The 17,975-nt window shown below is 39.2% G+C and overlaps 2 protein-coding genes and 1 pseudogene across 2 annotated transcripts; 1 reads left to right on the top strand and 2 right to left on the bottom strand.

Annotated features, from left to right (window-relative positions):
• Positions 1 to 1,705: 1,705 nt before the first annotated feature.
• On the bottom strand, positions 1,706 to 2,191 carry LOC143556814 (uncharacterized). The gene has a single exon (XM_077046052.1). It carries the CDS (start codon positions 2,189 to 2,191, stop codon positions 1,706 to 1,708), a length of 486 nt encoding a protein of 161 aa, XP_076902167.1.
• A 1,666-nt stretch (positions 2,192 to 3,857) lies between these two features.
• Positions 3,858 to 4,667, bottom strand: LOC143556800 (kunitz trypsin inhibitor 5 pseudogene; annotated as a pseudogene).
• A 4,681-nt stretch (positions 4,668 to 9,348) lies between these two features.
• On the top strand, positions 9,349 to 10,179 carry LOC143556813 (zinc finger protein ZAT5-like). Its single transcript, XM_077046051.1, has one exon. The coding sequence runs from the start codon at positions 9,349 to 9,351 to the stop codon at positions 10,177 to 10,179; it is 831 nt and encodes a 276-aa protein (XP_076902166.1).
• Positions 10,180 to 17,975: the final 7,796 nt, after the last annotated feature.

Genomic DNA, 17,975 nt, shown 5'->3' with positions numbered 1-17,975 from the left:
CATTGGCAGCATGCCAATTAGCAGTTTCTTCAAAGACAACATCTCTACTTGTGATTATAGTTCTTTTAGCCGGGTTGTATAACCTATAAGCTTTGGACGTAGGAGCATATCCGACAAATATGCACTTCACTGATTTGGGATCAAGTTTCCTTCGATGTTGAGCAGGTGTTAATGCATAGGCAATGCATCCAAATACTTTCAAATGATGAACTGAAGGCCTTCTTTCATAGTACACTTCATAAGGAGTTTGCTCACTAACAACTTTTGTTGGTGATAAGTTCCTTAAATAAACAGCAGTAGCTACTGCCTCTCCCCAGAATTGCTTACTTAGACCCTTCCAATGTAACATACTCATCGCCATCTCATACACCGTACGATTCTTCAGCTCCGACACACCATTCTGCTCAGGTGTATACGGAGCGGTAAAATCATGACGTATACCTTCAGTTCGGCAAAATTCTTTGAATTCCTTGGAGCGGAATTCTCCACCATTGTCGGACCGAATTCCCTTGATCCTTACACCAGTCTCAGTTTCAATTTTGGCTTTTAATATTTTGAATATGCCAAATACTTCAGATTTCTCATGAAGGAAGTGTACCCAAGTCATCCTACTAAAATCGTCTTTGAATAAAACAAAATACTTACTTCCTCCAAGGGATTGCGTTGGTATGGGTCCAACTACATCTATGTGAATCAATTGTAGTTTGTGGGATGTTCTTGATGCTTCATGAGGAAACGAATTCCTGGTTTGCTTCCCGAAAACACATCCTTCACATGTGGTATTCCAACCTGTAATAATGGGTAAACCGTTTACAAGAATTTTGCTACTTAATGCTTTGAGGCTAACCTCGTTTAGATGCCCATATCGTAGATGCCATAACCATGACTCGTCTCGCATTGTTGAAAGGACTGTTGATGTTTGAGTTATGTCAAAGTGGAATGTATTGTTGTTGGCCATCGGAATTTTGTATGTTACTTGACCGCTACGTTTGTTTGTTATAGTACACTCCCCCTCGTCAAACAAAATCGAGTTTCCAGCCCTCATCAAATGCCCTACACTAAGTAGGTTGTAACTCAGATCTGGTGCGAACTGCACCTCTTCGATGGTTCTATGTTTACCCGTGTTTGTCTCTATTTTGACCACACCTTTTCCTTCGACTTGAATTCCGTTTCCGTTTCCCATTCTAACTTTTAGCTTCTTCGTGTCATCTAGGCTTTTGAACAACCCATTTTGCCCCGTCATATGGTTAGAGCACCCACTATCCAAAAACCACACACTACTTGCAAGAGGTTCTTCCTTATTATTTGCCATAAGAGCTTCTTCTTGGTTACTGTCACATGAGACAACCATGAAAAGCCGACCTTCTTCATCTCCATCTTCTCTTTCTATGGCAGCGTTAGCTTGAGGTTCACTCCAACATTCCGACCTCACATGTCCAAATCGGTTGCAATTATAACATTGCGCACCCCTTCCTCGGCCGAACCCTCAACCTCTGCCTCTACCACGACTACGGGCTGATCCGCGTCCTCTTTCTCTGAACGAATAACCACTCTCATCTTCTTTTGCTTGGAAAGCATGTTCTTCTTCAACCGGTTGAACGTTTCTATTCAACCGAACTTCATGAGCTTGGAGTGACCCCATAAGTTGATCAAAAGACAAGGTAGACAAGTCTTTAGATTCCTCGATGGCAGCAACCACATGATTCTATCGATCTAGTAGACTTCTAAGAACTTTCTCTACAACCTTCTGATCGGCCACGTCTTCCCCATACGCTCGTTGTTGATTCACCAATTTCATTACCTTGGATAAGAAGTCACTGACTACCTCTCCATCTTTCATCTGGATGGTTTCAAATTCACGACGAAGACCTTGAAGTCTTACCATCCTAACCTTATCATCCCCTTGATACTCATTCCTGAGTAACACCCACGCTTGTTTCGCGGTTGCAGCAGCAGCGATTCTTGAGACCACATCATCATGAACCCCCTGTTGAATAACCGAGAGAGCCTTTGCATCCTTTCTCCGGTTCAACCTTAGGCGCTCCTGATTCTCTTCACCAGCATCATATCCAGTTTCCACCAAATCCCACAAGTCTTGGGCAACCAAGATGGTCTTCATTCGGATCTGCCATAAGTCGTATCCTTCACCCTTAAATATCGGAATTACCAGGGATGAAGATTTTTCTGCCATTGTTTGTTCGTGAAGAAAAACGAATGATCAACCTGGTAGCTCTGATACCACAATGTTGGAATTAGATATCAACAACAACCAAGAAGATTTCACGAAAGTCTCTATTCTTCTCATTAATAAACACCTCCTTATATAGGAGAACAAAACACAAACCGACTCCAACACAAATAGTATCCTAACCTCCTATAAACAAGATAATGGAAAAACAAATTCAAAATAAACATAAAGACTAGTCTCGATATCCTAACATGACTCAACAAAACATTAATATTAATAGATAAATATAAACTTTGAATTATCTCTTCAACAGTTATCACATCATTGTCCTCGTGACCTCGTCCATACTGATCTCGATCAAACTCGCCATTCCTTGATCTTTCTTGCCCATCATCCTTTGAACAGAACAAATTTCCATAATCTTCACTTGACCAGTCTTGTTCTCTAATTCATCCTTTTTATGTTTCCAATTTCCCAACAACATACTAAAATGATATGGACTCAGTTTAGGAGTAGTGTTTGATACCAACACGACTTAAAAATTTTCTTTGGGTAAAAATTGAGCAATTTTTTCACGGTTACTTCATTATCAAGACTCGATCCAAGACTCTCGAACTTGGCGACTTTTCTTCTTAGTTTGTCAGAGAACTCAACAATTGAGAAACTGGTCTCGGGTAAATGTCCAAACATCTTTTGCATTTTTGTGTAAAAGATGAACGCCCTAATCGTCATGTTCAATAGACCGTAAGTTTCTAGGATCGATTTCATCATAATAAGCCAAATCGTAGAGTCTTTGATAGTCAACTTTGGGCAATGTTATAGAACATTTTGTTGCTCTCTAGAGCTGTTATAGACTTATAGCCACTACTCTTGCTACACCTGCTGCCATATTTGTTGTTATCCTTTGCTCGCCTACCGATCACTCTCTCAACTTCTCCAAACAATTCTATATCTTGGTTTCAGATCACAACGGTATCATACATATTTAATTTAGCCGAATAATACTTCCCACACATGTTTGATCGGCTTACATAGCTTTTACTCGCATAAGATCTTCGTATCACACATATATCCTTTTCACTTTTACTCAACTTATCTCCACCTTCACACATGTCTCTCAGTTTTCTTGTATTCGACGTATAGATCGCTACGTTTTCTTTTAATCCATTCATGTTCTTGGTTCTTGATTTGTTTATCGTGCATCTGATTCAAAAGTTGGCTTCTTGTTCTTCAATTGATTTCTTCAAATAAAACCCGGGTATAAGAAAAACCGGTTTCGGGTATTTTTTTTCGGGTCCGGTTCTGGGTTCGGGTTTTTTTTCACCTCTACCTGGGCGCGCATGAATAATTGGGTGAGTGGCGGTGTAACCCATCAAAAAGCCCACACAATTTTACATTTTGTGGGCTCAAACTACTTTTGATTCGCATTACGCAATACCATTGGGCCCAACTAGTTTATAGATTATTGATAAATGATAATTGATATAGAACTTCATCATAAACAAAGAAAAAAAATATTTGTAGGTTCATATTTTCTTAGTTATATTTCAAGTTTTAACATTTTTTTTAAGAATTTGTAAAATAGAAATCTCGGTAACGATTTGTTAGTAAAGTTCGTTGAGAATATGAACACGGGTGAAGAGTTGAAAAACAGATAACTGACAGATTTACTTACTGATCATCGATAGATTATTACAACATTTAATACGTGTACACCCATCACTAGCTTTTATTATCAGTTTATCACATAATATTACATGCATCACAAGTATATCCAAGTACATACAACCATCCATCATGTTGTCACACCTTCTTGAACATGACCTTAAGAGGCTTATTATTTAAAACCAAACTTCTACGTCCCTTTTCACCGATCGAAGAACCAATATCCGCACAAACCGGCTTACAAGTGTAGCACACCGAGGGGCAATACACGAGCTTATAGTGATCATCATACTTCACTATCTTGAACCAATTATCTATGGTTCCTGGCCCGGGCCGTCCTAATATTCCTTGGCTCGACAGAGTTCGTTGACCATTAAACAGGTTGACCCGCCAAACTGTGTTTGGGGCACATGTGTTAGGTTCCGAGAACTTGATGTTAACATCAATATTTTCGCGAACGATGCCATCTTTATTAGCGGGTATAAAGTTTAAGGGTAGCCCGGTTCTCTCTTCACTAACTTCTTGCACCACTTCAAGTGGGCATGGTTGGCCGCTTCCACGGGCTAAGGTTAGGCCTCCGCCACCGCCACCATATGTAGCGGGCAAGATGTAATAGGTGGTGTCCGATCGTAGGATGTTACAGTTGGTGTCGCGGATAGGAGTAGGTCGGAATAGGCATGATGAAAGTGAGAGTGTTGAAAGGATGATTAAAATGAGTAAAAGTTTCTTCATTTTGTGGACTAATGTTGTTATGGGCTGGTTCTTTAAGTAGTGTATGATATTGGTGGTAATGTGGTATTCATTTATATATAGTCGTATATATAAATGGGAATGTGACGCACAATCCAACACTATATGTACCATGGTTTGTTATAAAAGGATAATGTTTTATAAAACTTTATTATAAATCAATTTTAATAAATAAAAAAAATCATACTTGTATGATTAATATTGCGTATTTAAATGATATGTATAAACAATTTTTTTGTCATGGATCGTGTTTTAAATATAGTATTATTACTTTCTGTAGATAAAATCATACAATGCATCATTCCAATCCAATCCAATCTGTAACCCAGCCCAATACTGTGTTGCAGCCCACTTGAATGAAGTTAGTCCACGTACAAGTTACAACTAGAGGTTAAACCGGTTTTAGGCAAACCGAACCGAACCGGTTTCACCCAAACCGGTTCCCAAACTGTCAATTTCAGGACCGGTTCCCCTTAATATATACCAAACCGGTTTGAAGAAAACTGGTTTAAAACCGGTTTATAAACCAAACCGAACCGACGCGACCGGGCCGGCCGATCTTGCTTCTAAACCGGTTTATAAGACGAACCGGTTTGAATCAAACCAGTTTTGACCAACCGTTGATCAAACCAGTTCGGTTTGGGTTTAAAACCGGTTTTATGCACCTCGATGTGCAACTGTTGTTTTTTTTATTTCAAAACCAAAACATCACAATAATGGATTAAAGACAAAATAATGGATTAAACAATGATAATCATTTGATTCAATTAACTTTAAATGATAAGTCAAAATCCTTAATTATTCGTTGTTCTCGTTACACACAAAGTTATCAAGGATCTTGACTTATTATTAATTCACACTGTACAAGTAAGCGATGAACCCAGAGACGAATTGGGGTCATCGTGAACTTGTAGTTGTAGCCAACTATTCTGATTTATGCCTATATGCATAGCCAGCTTGTAGAGTACAAGCAGGATATGCACGCACATATCAAATTTGGATCCATGGATTATTTTGGTAGACTTTTATGTGCTAATCATTTTTTATTTTTTTTTATAAAAGTCAGCTCCTGCTTAGTTGTGTGCATTGCTGATCACTTAATTAGAGTGGCTTAATTTATTAAATTAGGTGTTGGGGTTTGATTAGTTGCAGCTGTCATGTCATGTTGAATTGCTTGGAAGCAACACACTTAAAACACAAGTAGTGGAGTGGAGTAAAGAGAATAAAATACTAAAACAAGATGCATAAAATACTAAAGCAAGATGTATATATGTATAGACATTTGACAACATATTATATATGTATAGACAACATTTTTTTTTCTTTCACATGTATTTGATACATAATCTGCATTAGTTTGGACCCGGGCTAGTGATAATACTATTCGAGTGGCTGGGTTTAATGTTCCCAACCGAATCAGAAACTAAGCTCGTATTCGGCTAGCCTCTAGGATCCAACTTGTGGCTCGACACGTTGGCACGTCTTTTTTTCAATTATGATAAGGTTGTATATATATTTTTACGAAAGTCTAAAATAACAAATTACAAGAATCTCAAGTATGAGTGAGTAATACTTTACCACGATACTAGCAAAGGAGATAACTTATTTGAGTCAATAAACGAATTCAAGCCAAATCAACTTGAGTTTGTATACTAGCGAGCAAACTTCAGCTCAAACTAGAATCAGGTGTTTATATGAACTCATGGGCTTAGGGGTTTTTAAAAACCATTGAAATTGTCTTGACTGTCCAAACCGAGTTATATCAGCCTGTTCGGATAGGTTATGAGTCAACTTTCCGTTTTATGATTTGAAAAGTTGGTGTTTCTCCATTCGGTTTACAGTTCTATGGTTTGGAATCAGCCGTAAAACCGAAATGACCGAAATTTAAAATAATAAAAGTAGTAACACTTTTATTATGTATAATTTCAATAAAGTTTAGTTTTTCACTTGTAGAAATCAAACAGTTAATTAATAAGATCTTATTAATTGGACTTATTTTATTTTATTGGCTTACTGTTTAGACGTCTGAATGCTCAAAAGTTAAATGTTTGATTTTTTAAAGCCTGTTGTTTTTCTGAACTAACGAAGATTTAATTGCATAATTCGTGCTATATTAAACCGGTCCAAATATCCCATTAATATTCTTCCAACTGAACCACAAACACCCATATAAGCTAAGCCAAATCAACTCGAGTTTTAGCGAATTGCAATACAATAACAATTTAAAAAGCCTTATCATCATCAAATGAACATACATGTATAGATTGTAGGTTAAATAAGGTTTCTAAAGTAATTGAATATAATATAAAGATTTTCAATAAAAATCCTTTACAAGTAGTGGGGAGAAGGTGATGAAAGAACGAAACCCATATTAAATTGATTCTTTGCTTTTCCTAAAACTTACATACACGCACCATTTGGTGCTTTTACGTGCCTCGCACACATAACCACAACCAATCAAACACCTCAATCATTCATTACCATGTAATATCCAATTATTAACTTGGATTAGATTTGGCACACCTTGTAGACAATCAACTAAACTTAATGATTGGCAATTAAAATTAATAATTGATGAATTTGATGTTTATGTGGCGTGAACTTTATTTTTATCATAATGTTACCCGTGGTTTCATTCATTAATAAATAGTGTTTACATCATAAATAATGGTGTCGGTTTGATTACAAGTTAATTGACTGACATAAATGAATCAGGTAGTGAAGTGAACCAAAAAGCTATTGAAAAACAGTGGAAAACAACATTTGTGCAATAATAATTTGGTTTTACTTCTGAATGATCAACGAATAAAGTCCGACCATTAAGGGTAACCCAATGGTAAAAGATGATCTCATATGCCTGCGATTGTAGACAGCGTTGGGTACCCAAGGGCCCACTACGGTAAACCTAATTGGGATTGAATTCAAACTTAATTCATTGCAGCCTTCGGCCCAAATCTTCACTCTCTCTCTCTCTGGTGCTGGTGGAGATAAAGCTCATTCGAATCAAATGGTTTTACTAAGACATCATGTGAGTATTAATGTAAAAGCGATAATTGAGATATAATAAGATAACATTAAGAATGCACGTCTTTAGGAAGGTATATAGTGAAGTAGAAGCAAATGATTGGGCTAGGTGATCAAGAGTTGTGCTTTGTGCTAAAAAAGTTGTAAAGTACTTGTATAAACTATAATGTGGAGGGTTAAATGCACATGAAATGATTCGTTACATAATGCTGGTATTTGTTTATTAAGATAGCATAGATTTCAATATAGACTTCTAGTTGTTTTAAACTAAAGAAATGAATTAACAATAATGTTTTTATTAGTTTAAACAGTTAATGATTATGATGATTGTTTCGTCCCATTTGGGTAACATTTTCCATGTTGCACTCAAGGATACACTTGGTTAACACTTAACTGTTCACACCACCGTCTCCAATCACCGTCGCTGACAAACAACAGACACCTACAACCATCACCGCCACCGCCTGTAACTTGTCCACATTGCCACTTATCACCACCATATGTTATGTGTATACTTTTAGTTATTATAATGTTTTTTTATGAATAAAATAAATTACAAAGATTGGTATATTGATTATAGGTGTAGAGTGTTTAGAAAATAGTAATTAATATAGAAAAGAAAAAAAGAAGCGGAGAATCCGTGTAAACAGGCTAGCAATAGAGAGTGGTGGTGAAGTAATGGCTTGCCTTGCTTCTCTTCCAACCACCCAGGAATCTCTCTTGCACTCACTCTAATGTCTACTCTTTCTCTCTCCATACATACGTATATGCATATTTTTATCTACTCTAAAAATATAGAAATATTGGATTATTAAAATCCAGTATCTCAAATATATAGGATGTCCCATGTCACACGTTATATTACATACAAATGTATTTTCGAAAGCAATTATGGAGTATATAGTTTTTATATATATTTGAAAAAATATAGTTGATATATGCAAAGCATCATTGTAGGATATACATAAAGAATTAATAATTCTTTGTAATACACGGGTACTAAGCTAGTACATATATATATATATATACATGCACATATAGCGCATTCTAGTATGTTGAGAACCACGACATCTACATCAGCATATGATGCATTGTTTTAATAAAAAATAGTAATGTTAAAAAATCTGGGTTGTTTATTTCTCTCCACGCTATTTTTATTATACTATGTTTACTTTATCATATTGTGTGTTTGTGCGCATAGATAGTGTTAACATTAGACGAAACACCATTTTTATCGATCTACACTTGAAACATATTGATATATGGTGATGAGAAAGGGCATCAGATGCCCGCAAAAGAGCAGGTCGGTTGTCAAGAGAGGGTGGAGAGAAATGTGATGCCCGTATAGTAGAGAGAAAGCCGTTTTGTAATCGATTAATACAAACATACTGATATTAAGCTCCCGTCTTCTACACTCCAAGAAAAAGAGACATTATTGTTATTGCTTTAAATCACATCCGAAATATCGAAAATATAGAAAAATAACAACAAAAATTCATATAATAAAAGTATAACACTAGATTACCATCCCTCTATTTCTAATTATAAACCAATAATCCAATGCTAGAAAATTAAGAAGAATATTAGTGGACTAATTCACACTTACCACACATCATGTCATAATCCACCTTCTCTTATCCACCCACACACACACAACCTTATATATTGGATACCAGTCACCACCACCTCCTAATTACTTTCATTCTCATTCCTCCACACCCATGGATCCCACCACCCTCCAAACCACCACCACAACCACCATAGCCACCACCTCCGAAGGCGGCCATATCGATCCTCCCAACATCATCAAAGGCAAACGCACAAAACGTCCAAGACCCACCATTCTAACACACTCCACCACCTCCTACAACCCTTCTCCAACCTCATCTTCTGATTTTCCGGCCACTAGCACCACCACCGAAGACGAAGACACCGCAAACTGCCTCATTCTCCTCTCCAAAGGCCATAATATTCATACCATTCATAATATTCATAATATTCATAACAACAATATTAATATAGCCGAATCCTCTTGTTACAAGTTCAAAAGCAAAAAATACATCAACGGATTAACCGGATCAACATACGTGTACGAATGCAAAACATGCACACGAACGTTTTCATCATTTCAAGCACTTGGAGGCCATCGTGCTAGCCATACGAAACCAAGAATCACCGAACCCGAAACGCAAAAACAAGCGTTGTTTTCGGACGAGGATGAACCCTCTTCGGTTTCTCATAATATGCACCAACGGATTCAATCTCCCAATTCCAAGAAACCATCATCGAAGCTTCACGAATGCTCGATATGTGGCGCGGAATTTAATTCCGGACAGGCATTGGGCGGACACATGCGGAGACACCGCGGTAATATTATTACCAACACCAACACAAACACAACATTGTCTTTGATACCTTATAGTCCGGTTACAACAACGTTGTCCGTGGTGGCGGACGATCGAAATTATGATCAAAAGTCAACGAATGATGGGTTGCGTTTGGATTTGGATCTTAACCTTCCAGCGTCAACATTAGTGGATTGTCATTACTGAATTTACAAAGGTGCAAATTATGATTATATATATATATATAGTTTTTGTATGATAATTTATTATTTATTTAATTAATCTTGTGAAGGTAAGATGTGAAATTGTTCATCATACCTACAAATTAATTTCTAGTTTTTTTTATATATAATATTAATTATTATGGATGTAAATTCTTTTGATTATTGGGTCACATTATTAATTGAACTTGAATTTATGTTTTTATAAGTTTGTGGAAAGTGGCATTCTTTTCTTGTTCATGATCTCTTAATATTGGATTTCTTGTTTTTCAAGTGAGGAAAGATAGGTTGGCAAGGTATTGTCATTACCATCCTAATCATAAAGTCCCGGGGGTCTCTCCGGAAGCAGCCTCTCTATCCCTATGGGATAGAGGTAAGACTGTCTACATCTTACCCTCCTCAGACCCTACCATAGCATTGCTATTGGTGGGATATACTGAGTACGATGATGATGATGATCCTAATCATAAAGTCAAAAGGGTTTATCTTCCAATAACTAATTATTAATTAATTAATAGTATTAATAAGGTTGTTAAGACTGTACCGCACTGGTAACAGGACCGGTTCGACTAGCTTACATGGTTGAACTAGTGTTGGTTGGACTGACCGGTTGTTGTTGGATAAGTGAACCGGCTTGGATATTAAATGACCGATGAACTAGTTTAGTAGTACGGCCGATTTAATGACCGGTTCATTTTTCATCGCATTGGGTGTTTGGATGTTTTTTTAGCAACAAAGTTGCAACTTTTATTTTGAAGTAGAATCTCAATTAAACAAGGAATTAAATTTATACAATATATATCCAAGGTTTTCGTTTTTTACCGATATCTACTGTATAAATTTCTATATCTGAAAACAGATAATAACTAACATAATATTTATTAAGGTCAACTAAACCTTTATTTAAACATTTAAACAAAATTATTTTTTTAATACACAAAATCGTTGAATTTAGTAATTATTTTCATTAAATTTGATATTTTATATTAATCATCGATTATTAAAGCATAATGTGCAAGTAAAATGACTAAAATCATAATGTGGTCATTGCACGTGTAAATCATGTGATTTCTTAGTGTCATGGTGTGACAATCATACATCTTCAAAAGGCTCATCAAAAGCCACCAATCCACCATGTTTATAATCTGGCAAAAGTATATATACTATAATAACCAATTTTATGGTTTATGCTTCGCTTCGGCTTGTAATGTGCTAAGCTTGAAAAGCTCATCACATGTTTCAACATGACTAATTCCAAACGTCCGATCTTCAACTCGACTTTTCTTGTTCGAACAAACTCTCTAGTCTTTACATTATATGCATAACGTGGACTCCCGTGAACTCTGTATATTTGTAAACGTTTTATTATCGATCATTTTTGCACTCATATAGATACTTGTTTTCTGATAAATTTGGCTTGTACAAAGATTAGTGTTTTACATATTAATTAATTGTGGCACGAACATAGTTAATAATTTTAGCTAGCGACCGTTGAAGAATGTATGTTTGAAACAACGTAACAATGTGTTGAGTGTTCCTTGTGGTTTTGGCCTTGTTGCCCTTCTTGTCGCATGTACGATAAATTGTATTTAAGTTGAAAAGAGTATATTGAACATTTTACATGTATTAATACACAAATTGGCAAGTTCGTAACCCGTAAGTGCAAAGTCGAACCTACAATTTGAGTTTTTTTTTAATTACTAGAATTTTGATATAGCGTGTTTAAAGACGAGTATTTGCATATTGCTACTTTTTTTATATATAATCTGTTTGTCCAAGTCACTCAAAATTGGTTTTGTTCACATATGAACAGTTTATTTACTTGTAGACTATTAACGGCACCGGTTAATGCCTTAAATGTTTAATGATCTTAGACTGAGTTGGGTCATTTTTTTTTGTATGGGCCCGAACCGGTATAACACTATAACATGGTCTCTGTATATGGGCCTAATTAGGGCTCATTGTTTTAAATGGTCCTAGGCTAGTTGGATCAATTTTTGTAACTCTCAAGTATTCAACTGTTTATTATAAATACTTTTAATATTGTAATATTTTAACTTTGATAACAAAAATGTTTTAAATTATTCTACTGGAGAGTATAAAACAAAAGGAATTATTAAAAAGAAAATATTGGCGTATTGTCACCAAACCGTTCAAGAAGATAAATTAGTGTTGATATTTGTTAAAAGGTAAGGTCGTAAGGTCGTTAACATAACTAAAATCGTCAGACTTATGAATGTAAACGAGCCGAGCTAAGTCTAAGCTCGATTTGTGAGTAGCTTTTCAAGCCCGGGATCGACTCGTTTATTATTACTACCTATTTCACTTAAGTTATTTACTTATTTTATCATATTTTTCATAAATTAATAATTATTATAAAAATAAATATTAAATATCTTAAATAAAAAACTTTATAAATTATAGACTCGCAGGCTAGCCTGAGCTAGTCAGGAGTATCTTGGGCTCGAGCTCGAGCTCGAGTTCGTTTAAGAAAATGAAAATACATATATAAGTGTGTAAGTCGAGTTTGAGTTGTCTATACCCGTTGACTTGACAAAATAACTTAACAACACTCGAGCTTGAAGTGCACGACTTTGCAATCGTTGAAATCGCGCATAAGAGTTTTTGCTTGTGCGAGGTATAGGGCCATTGTGTCGTTCACGGCCGTGTACGTCCCGTTTATCTGGTTGGCTACTAGCATGGAATCCACGTGGGCTTCCAAGTTTTTTACCCCCATCTTACGCGCAATTCTTAATCCGGCCAAGAATGCTTCGTACTCCGCTTCGTTATTCGTACTTGGGAAATCCAGCCGAATAGCGTAAGTGTATTCTTGGCCTGCTGGGTTAATTAGTTTCAACTCTGCGCCTGAACCTTCGTTGTTGGCTGCTCCATCAGTATAGAGTCGCCAGACATCGTTAACGTCTTGTGCTGGAGAGGGTTGAGCCTCTTCCTGGCACTCTTTTTCCCGCAAAGCGGGGACTTCTGCAATAAAGTCGGCCAAGACCTGGCCTTTTATGGCTGGTCTTGGCTTGTACTTTATCGCGTATTCTCCCAACTCAATTGCCCATTTGGCTAGGCGCCCTGACAACTCGGGTTTGCCTAGAACGTTTGCAAGTTTGAAGTTGGTGAGAATGGTGATTGGGTGGCCTTGGAAATATCGTCTTAGCCTGCGTGAAGCCTGTACAAGCGCTAAGACTAATTTTTCCAGGGTGGAGTACCGGGTTTCCACGTCTGTTAAGACGCGGCTTACATAGTAGATGGGCATCTGGATGCCCTTTCGTTCTACTAGTAAGACTGCCCCAGTTGCTCTGTCTGTGGCGGAGAGGTAGAGAATTAATTCCTCCCCCACTTCTGGTGCTGTGAGTGTTGGGAGTTCGATCAAGCGTGACCGAATCTCTTGAAAGGCTGCTTCCGCTTCTGGTGTCCAGCGGAAGTGCGTTTTCTTCAAACAATTTCTCAATGTTGACACGAATGGGAACGACTTTTCCGCATGGTTTGCCAAAAAGCGGTTAAGTGCGACTAGTCGTCCATTCAGTGTCTGAGCATGTTTGATGGTAGTAGGTGATTCCATTTTCATAATGGCTTCAACCTTTTCGGGGTTCGCTCTAAAGCCATCTTTGGTAACGATGACTCCTAAGAACTTCCCATCTTCCATCCCAAAGGAACACTTGCTCGGGTTGAGCTTCATGTTTATCTTTCTGAGCGTGTTGAAAGTTTATTCGATGTCTTTCAACATCGCCTCTGGCTCGAGGCTTTTGATGACCAAGTCATCCATGTAAACCTCCAAGTTCCTCCCGAGTTGGGCATGAAACTCTTTGTCCATCAGGCGTTGGTATGTGGATCCGGCATTCTTTAGTCTGAATGGCATCATTTGGTAACAAAATGTGCCATCGGGCGTCCGAAATGCGGTTTTATCCTGATCGTCAACAGCCATGTGGATTTGATGGTACCCTTTATACGCATCAAGGAAGCATTTAAAGCGAAACGGTGCTAATGAATCTACCTTAAGGTCAATTTCGGGTAACGGGTAACAATCCTTGGGGCATGCTTTGTTTAGGTCTTTAAAATCTATGCACATGCGCCATTGTTTGTTGGATTTTGGTACCATGACGGGATTTGCAACCCATGTTTGATATTTACTAACGCGTACGATGCCTGCGTCAAGGAGTTCCTTGACTTGGGTTCTACACGCGTTAGCCTACTCAGCACCCATTACGCGACGCTTTTGTATGACCGGCGCAAACGCCGGGTCACACTTGAGCTTATGCTCAGCCTTACTTCGAGGTACACCAGTCATGTCAGCTGGTGTCCACGCGAAGATGTCGGCATTTTTTTGCAACAAGCGTTTGAGTAAGGTGCGTGTGGGATTAGTGATCGTTGGGCCAATGGTAACGGTCTGGTCAGGTATTTGCCATTAAAGGCCCATTCTTCTTGCTCAGAGGTGGTTGGTTTAGCCATTTTTGGTTTAGGTTTAGATGAGACAGATGCGATGCATACCTGGGGAATGCCCGTGATCATAGCGACGCCCTCAGCTGTTGGCCATCCCATCATACCATGGACCGAAGACACCACGGCATTAAATCTTGCCATCCCATCTCTCCCGAAGAGAATGTCGTATGTGTGGTGTGGCTTCCTCATTACAACGAGGTCCACGTCTTCTGTGCGGGAGTACTTCCCGTCCGTGAGAGTGACGGGGAAAGATAGGATTCCCAAGGGGGTGTTTGTGCTGCCGTCGAACCCTTCCATCGAGGCATAAACTGTTTCTAGGCGTTCTTTGTCTAGTTTGTCGAAGAACTGCCTATACATGACCGTTGATGAAGCGCCATTATCAGCAAGGGTGCGGGAGGTGATGTAGTGCCCCAGCTGGCTTTTGATGACTATGGGGCCTTCTTTGTTGGGCCCCCCTGGCACACGCGGGAAGCGCACTTCTGCTTCCTTCCACGCACTTGGCTCTGTTGTTCGTCGTTTTCTTTCTCTGATGTTGCCGTGAACCATGTGAATGCTGATGTCGACGGGCTTCCGTCCATTGCCCCTTTCCTCCCTCCGTTCTTGATTGACGCCACGAGGTGTGTGAGTTTCCCGTCTTTGACGAATGTTTCGACGACATCCTTCAAGGATGTGCATTCCTCCGTGGTGTGGCCTTTTGTCCCGTGGAAGTCACAGGATTTGCTCTGATCAGCATTTTGACGCTGTCGGATTATTGGAGCCTTTGGCCATGGGAGCTTCTCGGTGGCAAATATCTCGGTGACGCTTTTGGTGAGTGGCGTCTATCTGGGATTCCGGTTCGACTGCATGTTGTCCTTTCCGCCTAAGAGAGGGCGAGAGCTGGATGAGGTGTCAAAGTTTAGCCTTGACTGCCAAATACCAAGCTTCCTCTTTTTGTTTTGTCGGGCGGTACGGACGTTATTTTCTCTTGTTCTCTGGGTGTAGAGGTTTGTGCTCTGGGGAAGATTTCTACCCAGTTGCTTATCCGTTTCGGAAAGCGTTTAGCTGCCGTCATGATGGCATCCCACGTGGGTGGCATGCCGTCTTTACCTGTCAACGTGCGGATGAGCTCTGGGTACTCAGCGCCCTGGATGAAAGCGGCGCGAACAAGATCTTCGCTAATAGTGCCCAGACTTAGCTTCTTTGAGTTGAAGCGAGTGATGAAGTCTAGCAAAGATTCGTCTTCTTCTCGGATGCAGTTGAGGATCGTCCATTGCTCTTCAGTATATTTTCTTTGTTGACTGAAGTGCTGGCTGAATTTGTGCTGGAAGTCTGCCCAATCGTAGATGTGGTGGACCGGTAGACGATCAAACCACGCTCTGGCTGCCCCGACGAGCGTCATTTGGAACATGTAACACCATGTAGGTTCCGTCCAATTACTGACGGTTGCCCCCGCTATAAATCTGTTCATGTGATCGTCCGGGTCAGATATTCCATCGTAAGTGCCTATGTTGGACATCTGTTTGGCACTCTTTGGAGCGATTGCTTCCGCAATGTCCCTTGCAAATTTGGACGTTCCCGCATTCGCAACAGTTGGTCTGAAAGTTTTGGAGAAGTCACGTGGGTTTCCCCCCGTGTTCTTTGGTTTGAAAGTTTCTTCGAAATTTCTTCTCGAGTGGAAGTCTGCTTCTTTACGCTTCCCTTTCGCCTTATGACGTGGGTTTGCGTCACTGTCAGATTCTTCCCAATCTTCATCATCCACATACTCACAATCATTGCTCATGTTGAGCTGTTGTCGAGTGCTTCCGAATTTGTCATTGGCCTGTTGGAGTGAACGTAAACGTTCGTCCAACTCGGCTTGGAATTCTTTCTGACATGCTTCCGCCCAAGCTTTAACTTGTTCTGGTGTTTGTCGGGGAAGTCTCGTCTGTTGTTTCCCCAACTGGGTATCAATGAATCCCAGGAGAGGATTGTTTACTGCACTTGTCCCGGCTTGGGTAACCGGGGTAGTGTTCGTAACAATCGTGTATTCACCGGTGTTCCCCCCAGTAGCTGGGGTTGTGGTTACCGGAGTTTCTTGGTTACCCGGTGGCTTTGGCATCGGAGTAACCTTAACCATCTTTCTAGAAGTTTGAAAAAACTGAGAAAAAGAAGAGTAAGTTCTAGCTTAATGCACGGATGGCGCCAATGAAGAAACACTAAGTGACCCCGACAGATTAAGGATAATCTTAGGGTTAAGTAGATGTTTCCCACGAGGGTTAGGTCCGGCAAAGATGGCTATTCTTCTCAACCTGCAAAACAGACACCGTAAGCTCGTCACTGAGAAATGGGGGGTTCCTCCTTGTGACCACCCTCCGGCGTGAGAATCAGACTAGGTTGCTCTGAATATAAGTGTATATAGAGAGAAATAGCTAGAGAGAAGATAATGATACCGTTCCAGGGTGTTGGAGTATTTATAGCCGAAGGTAGGTTTCCAAGCAGGTACGACCAGCTGTATATAATATTCCTTTTTCCACCAACTATGGGCTACGTTCGTGCCATGATGGGAGTTGGTGAGTAGGCAGCGGCTGATAGTGACATTTTGTACTGGAGCGTGCTCCTCCTCGTACTATTGTCAGTGAGCTGTCACCTTGTGATTGGTTCATGGGTTGCTTTTGTCAGATCTTGTCTATTTGTCCATACCTTGGTAGGTATAGTACAAAAGATCTTCTAGAAGCGTACGGACTGGCTCTTTTGGGCGGGAATATTCCCGCCTTGCTCATTCCTTCTTCAGGTGACATTACTGAAGTATAAGAGTTAGTGCCTTATACGTGTAGCCTTACTGTTAGTGCGGGTAGCCTTCCTTCTTGGCTTGTACCCACAGCTGCGGGGACAGGCAGGGTACTGTACCAAGGGAGGCTTTCCTGCGGGGACAGCTGGCTTACTGCGTGTAAGGTCTTCATCTCTCTGAGTAAGGTGGGTCCTGCGGATCCAGTTGGTCTTTGCGTAGACGTACCTCTTCAAGATGAGTCTTGTGGGTCCAACTGGGCTTTGCGGGAACCTACCTTTTCACGCTCGTATCAAACTTTTTACTTAATGCTCAAGTTCAACTTGTGGGAAACTTAAACTCAAATTCGCCTCTTTTTTTATTTTATTATAATCTTTTTGTCAACAAAATTTTTACTTAATATCTTAATTAATTTGTTGAAATGCATATGCCATATAGAATAGTTGAATAATTAATGTACATGTAATCATAAATATTTATAATATAATATAGATAAAGCTTGACACAAATTGGCAAAGTGTGTTCGTTGGCCTCAATAAAGAGTAAAAAAAAATATATTGTTGTTTCTAGAGAAAATAATCAAATAAGTT

This window comes from Bidens hawaiensis, unplaced genomic scaffold (genome assembly GCF_021521415.1).
Source record: "Bidens hawaiensis isolate Kalapana, Puna unplaced genomic scaffold, B.hawaiensis_p1.1 tig00018745_1, whole genome shotgun sequence".
NCBI classification, from domain to species: Eukaryota; Viridiplantae; Streptophyta; class Magnoliopsida; order Asterales; family Asteraceae; genus Bidens; species Bidens hawaiensis.
Note: the sequence above shows the minus strand (reverse complement) of the source record. Positions and strands in the feature narration are given on the sequence as shown.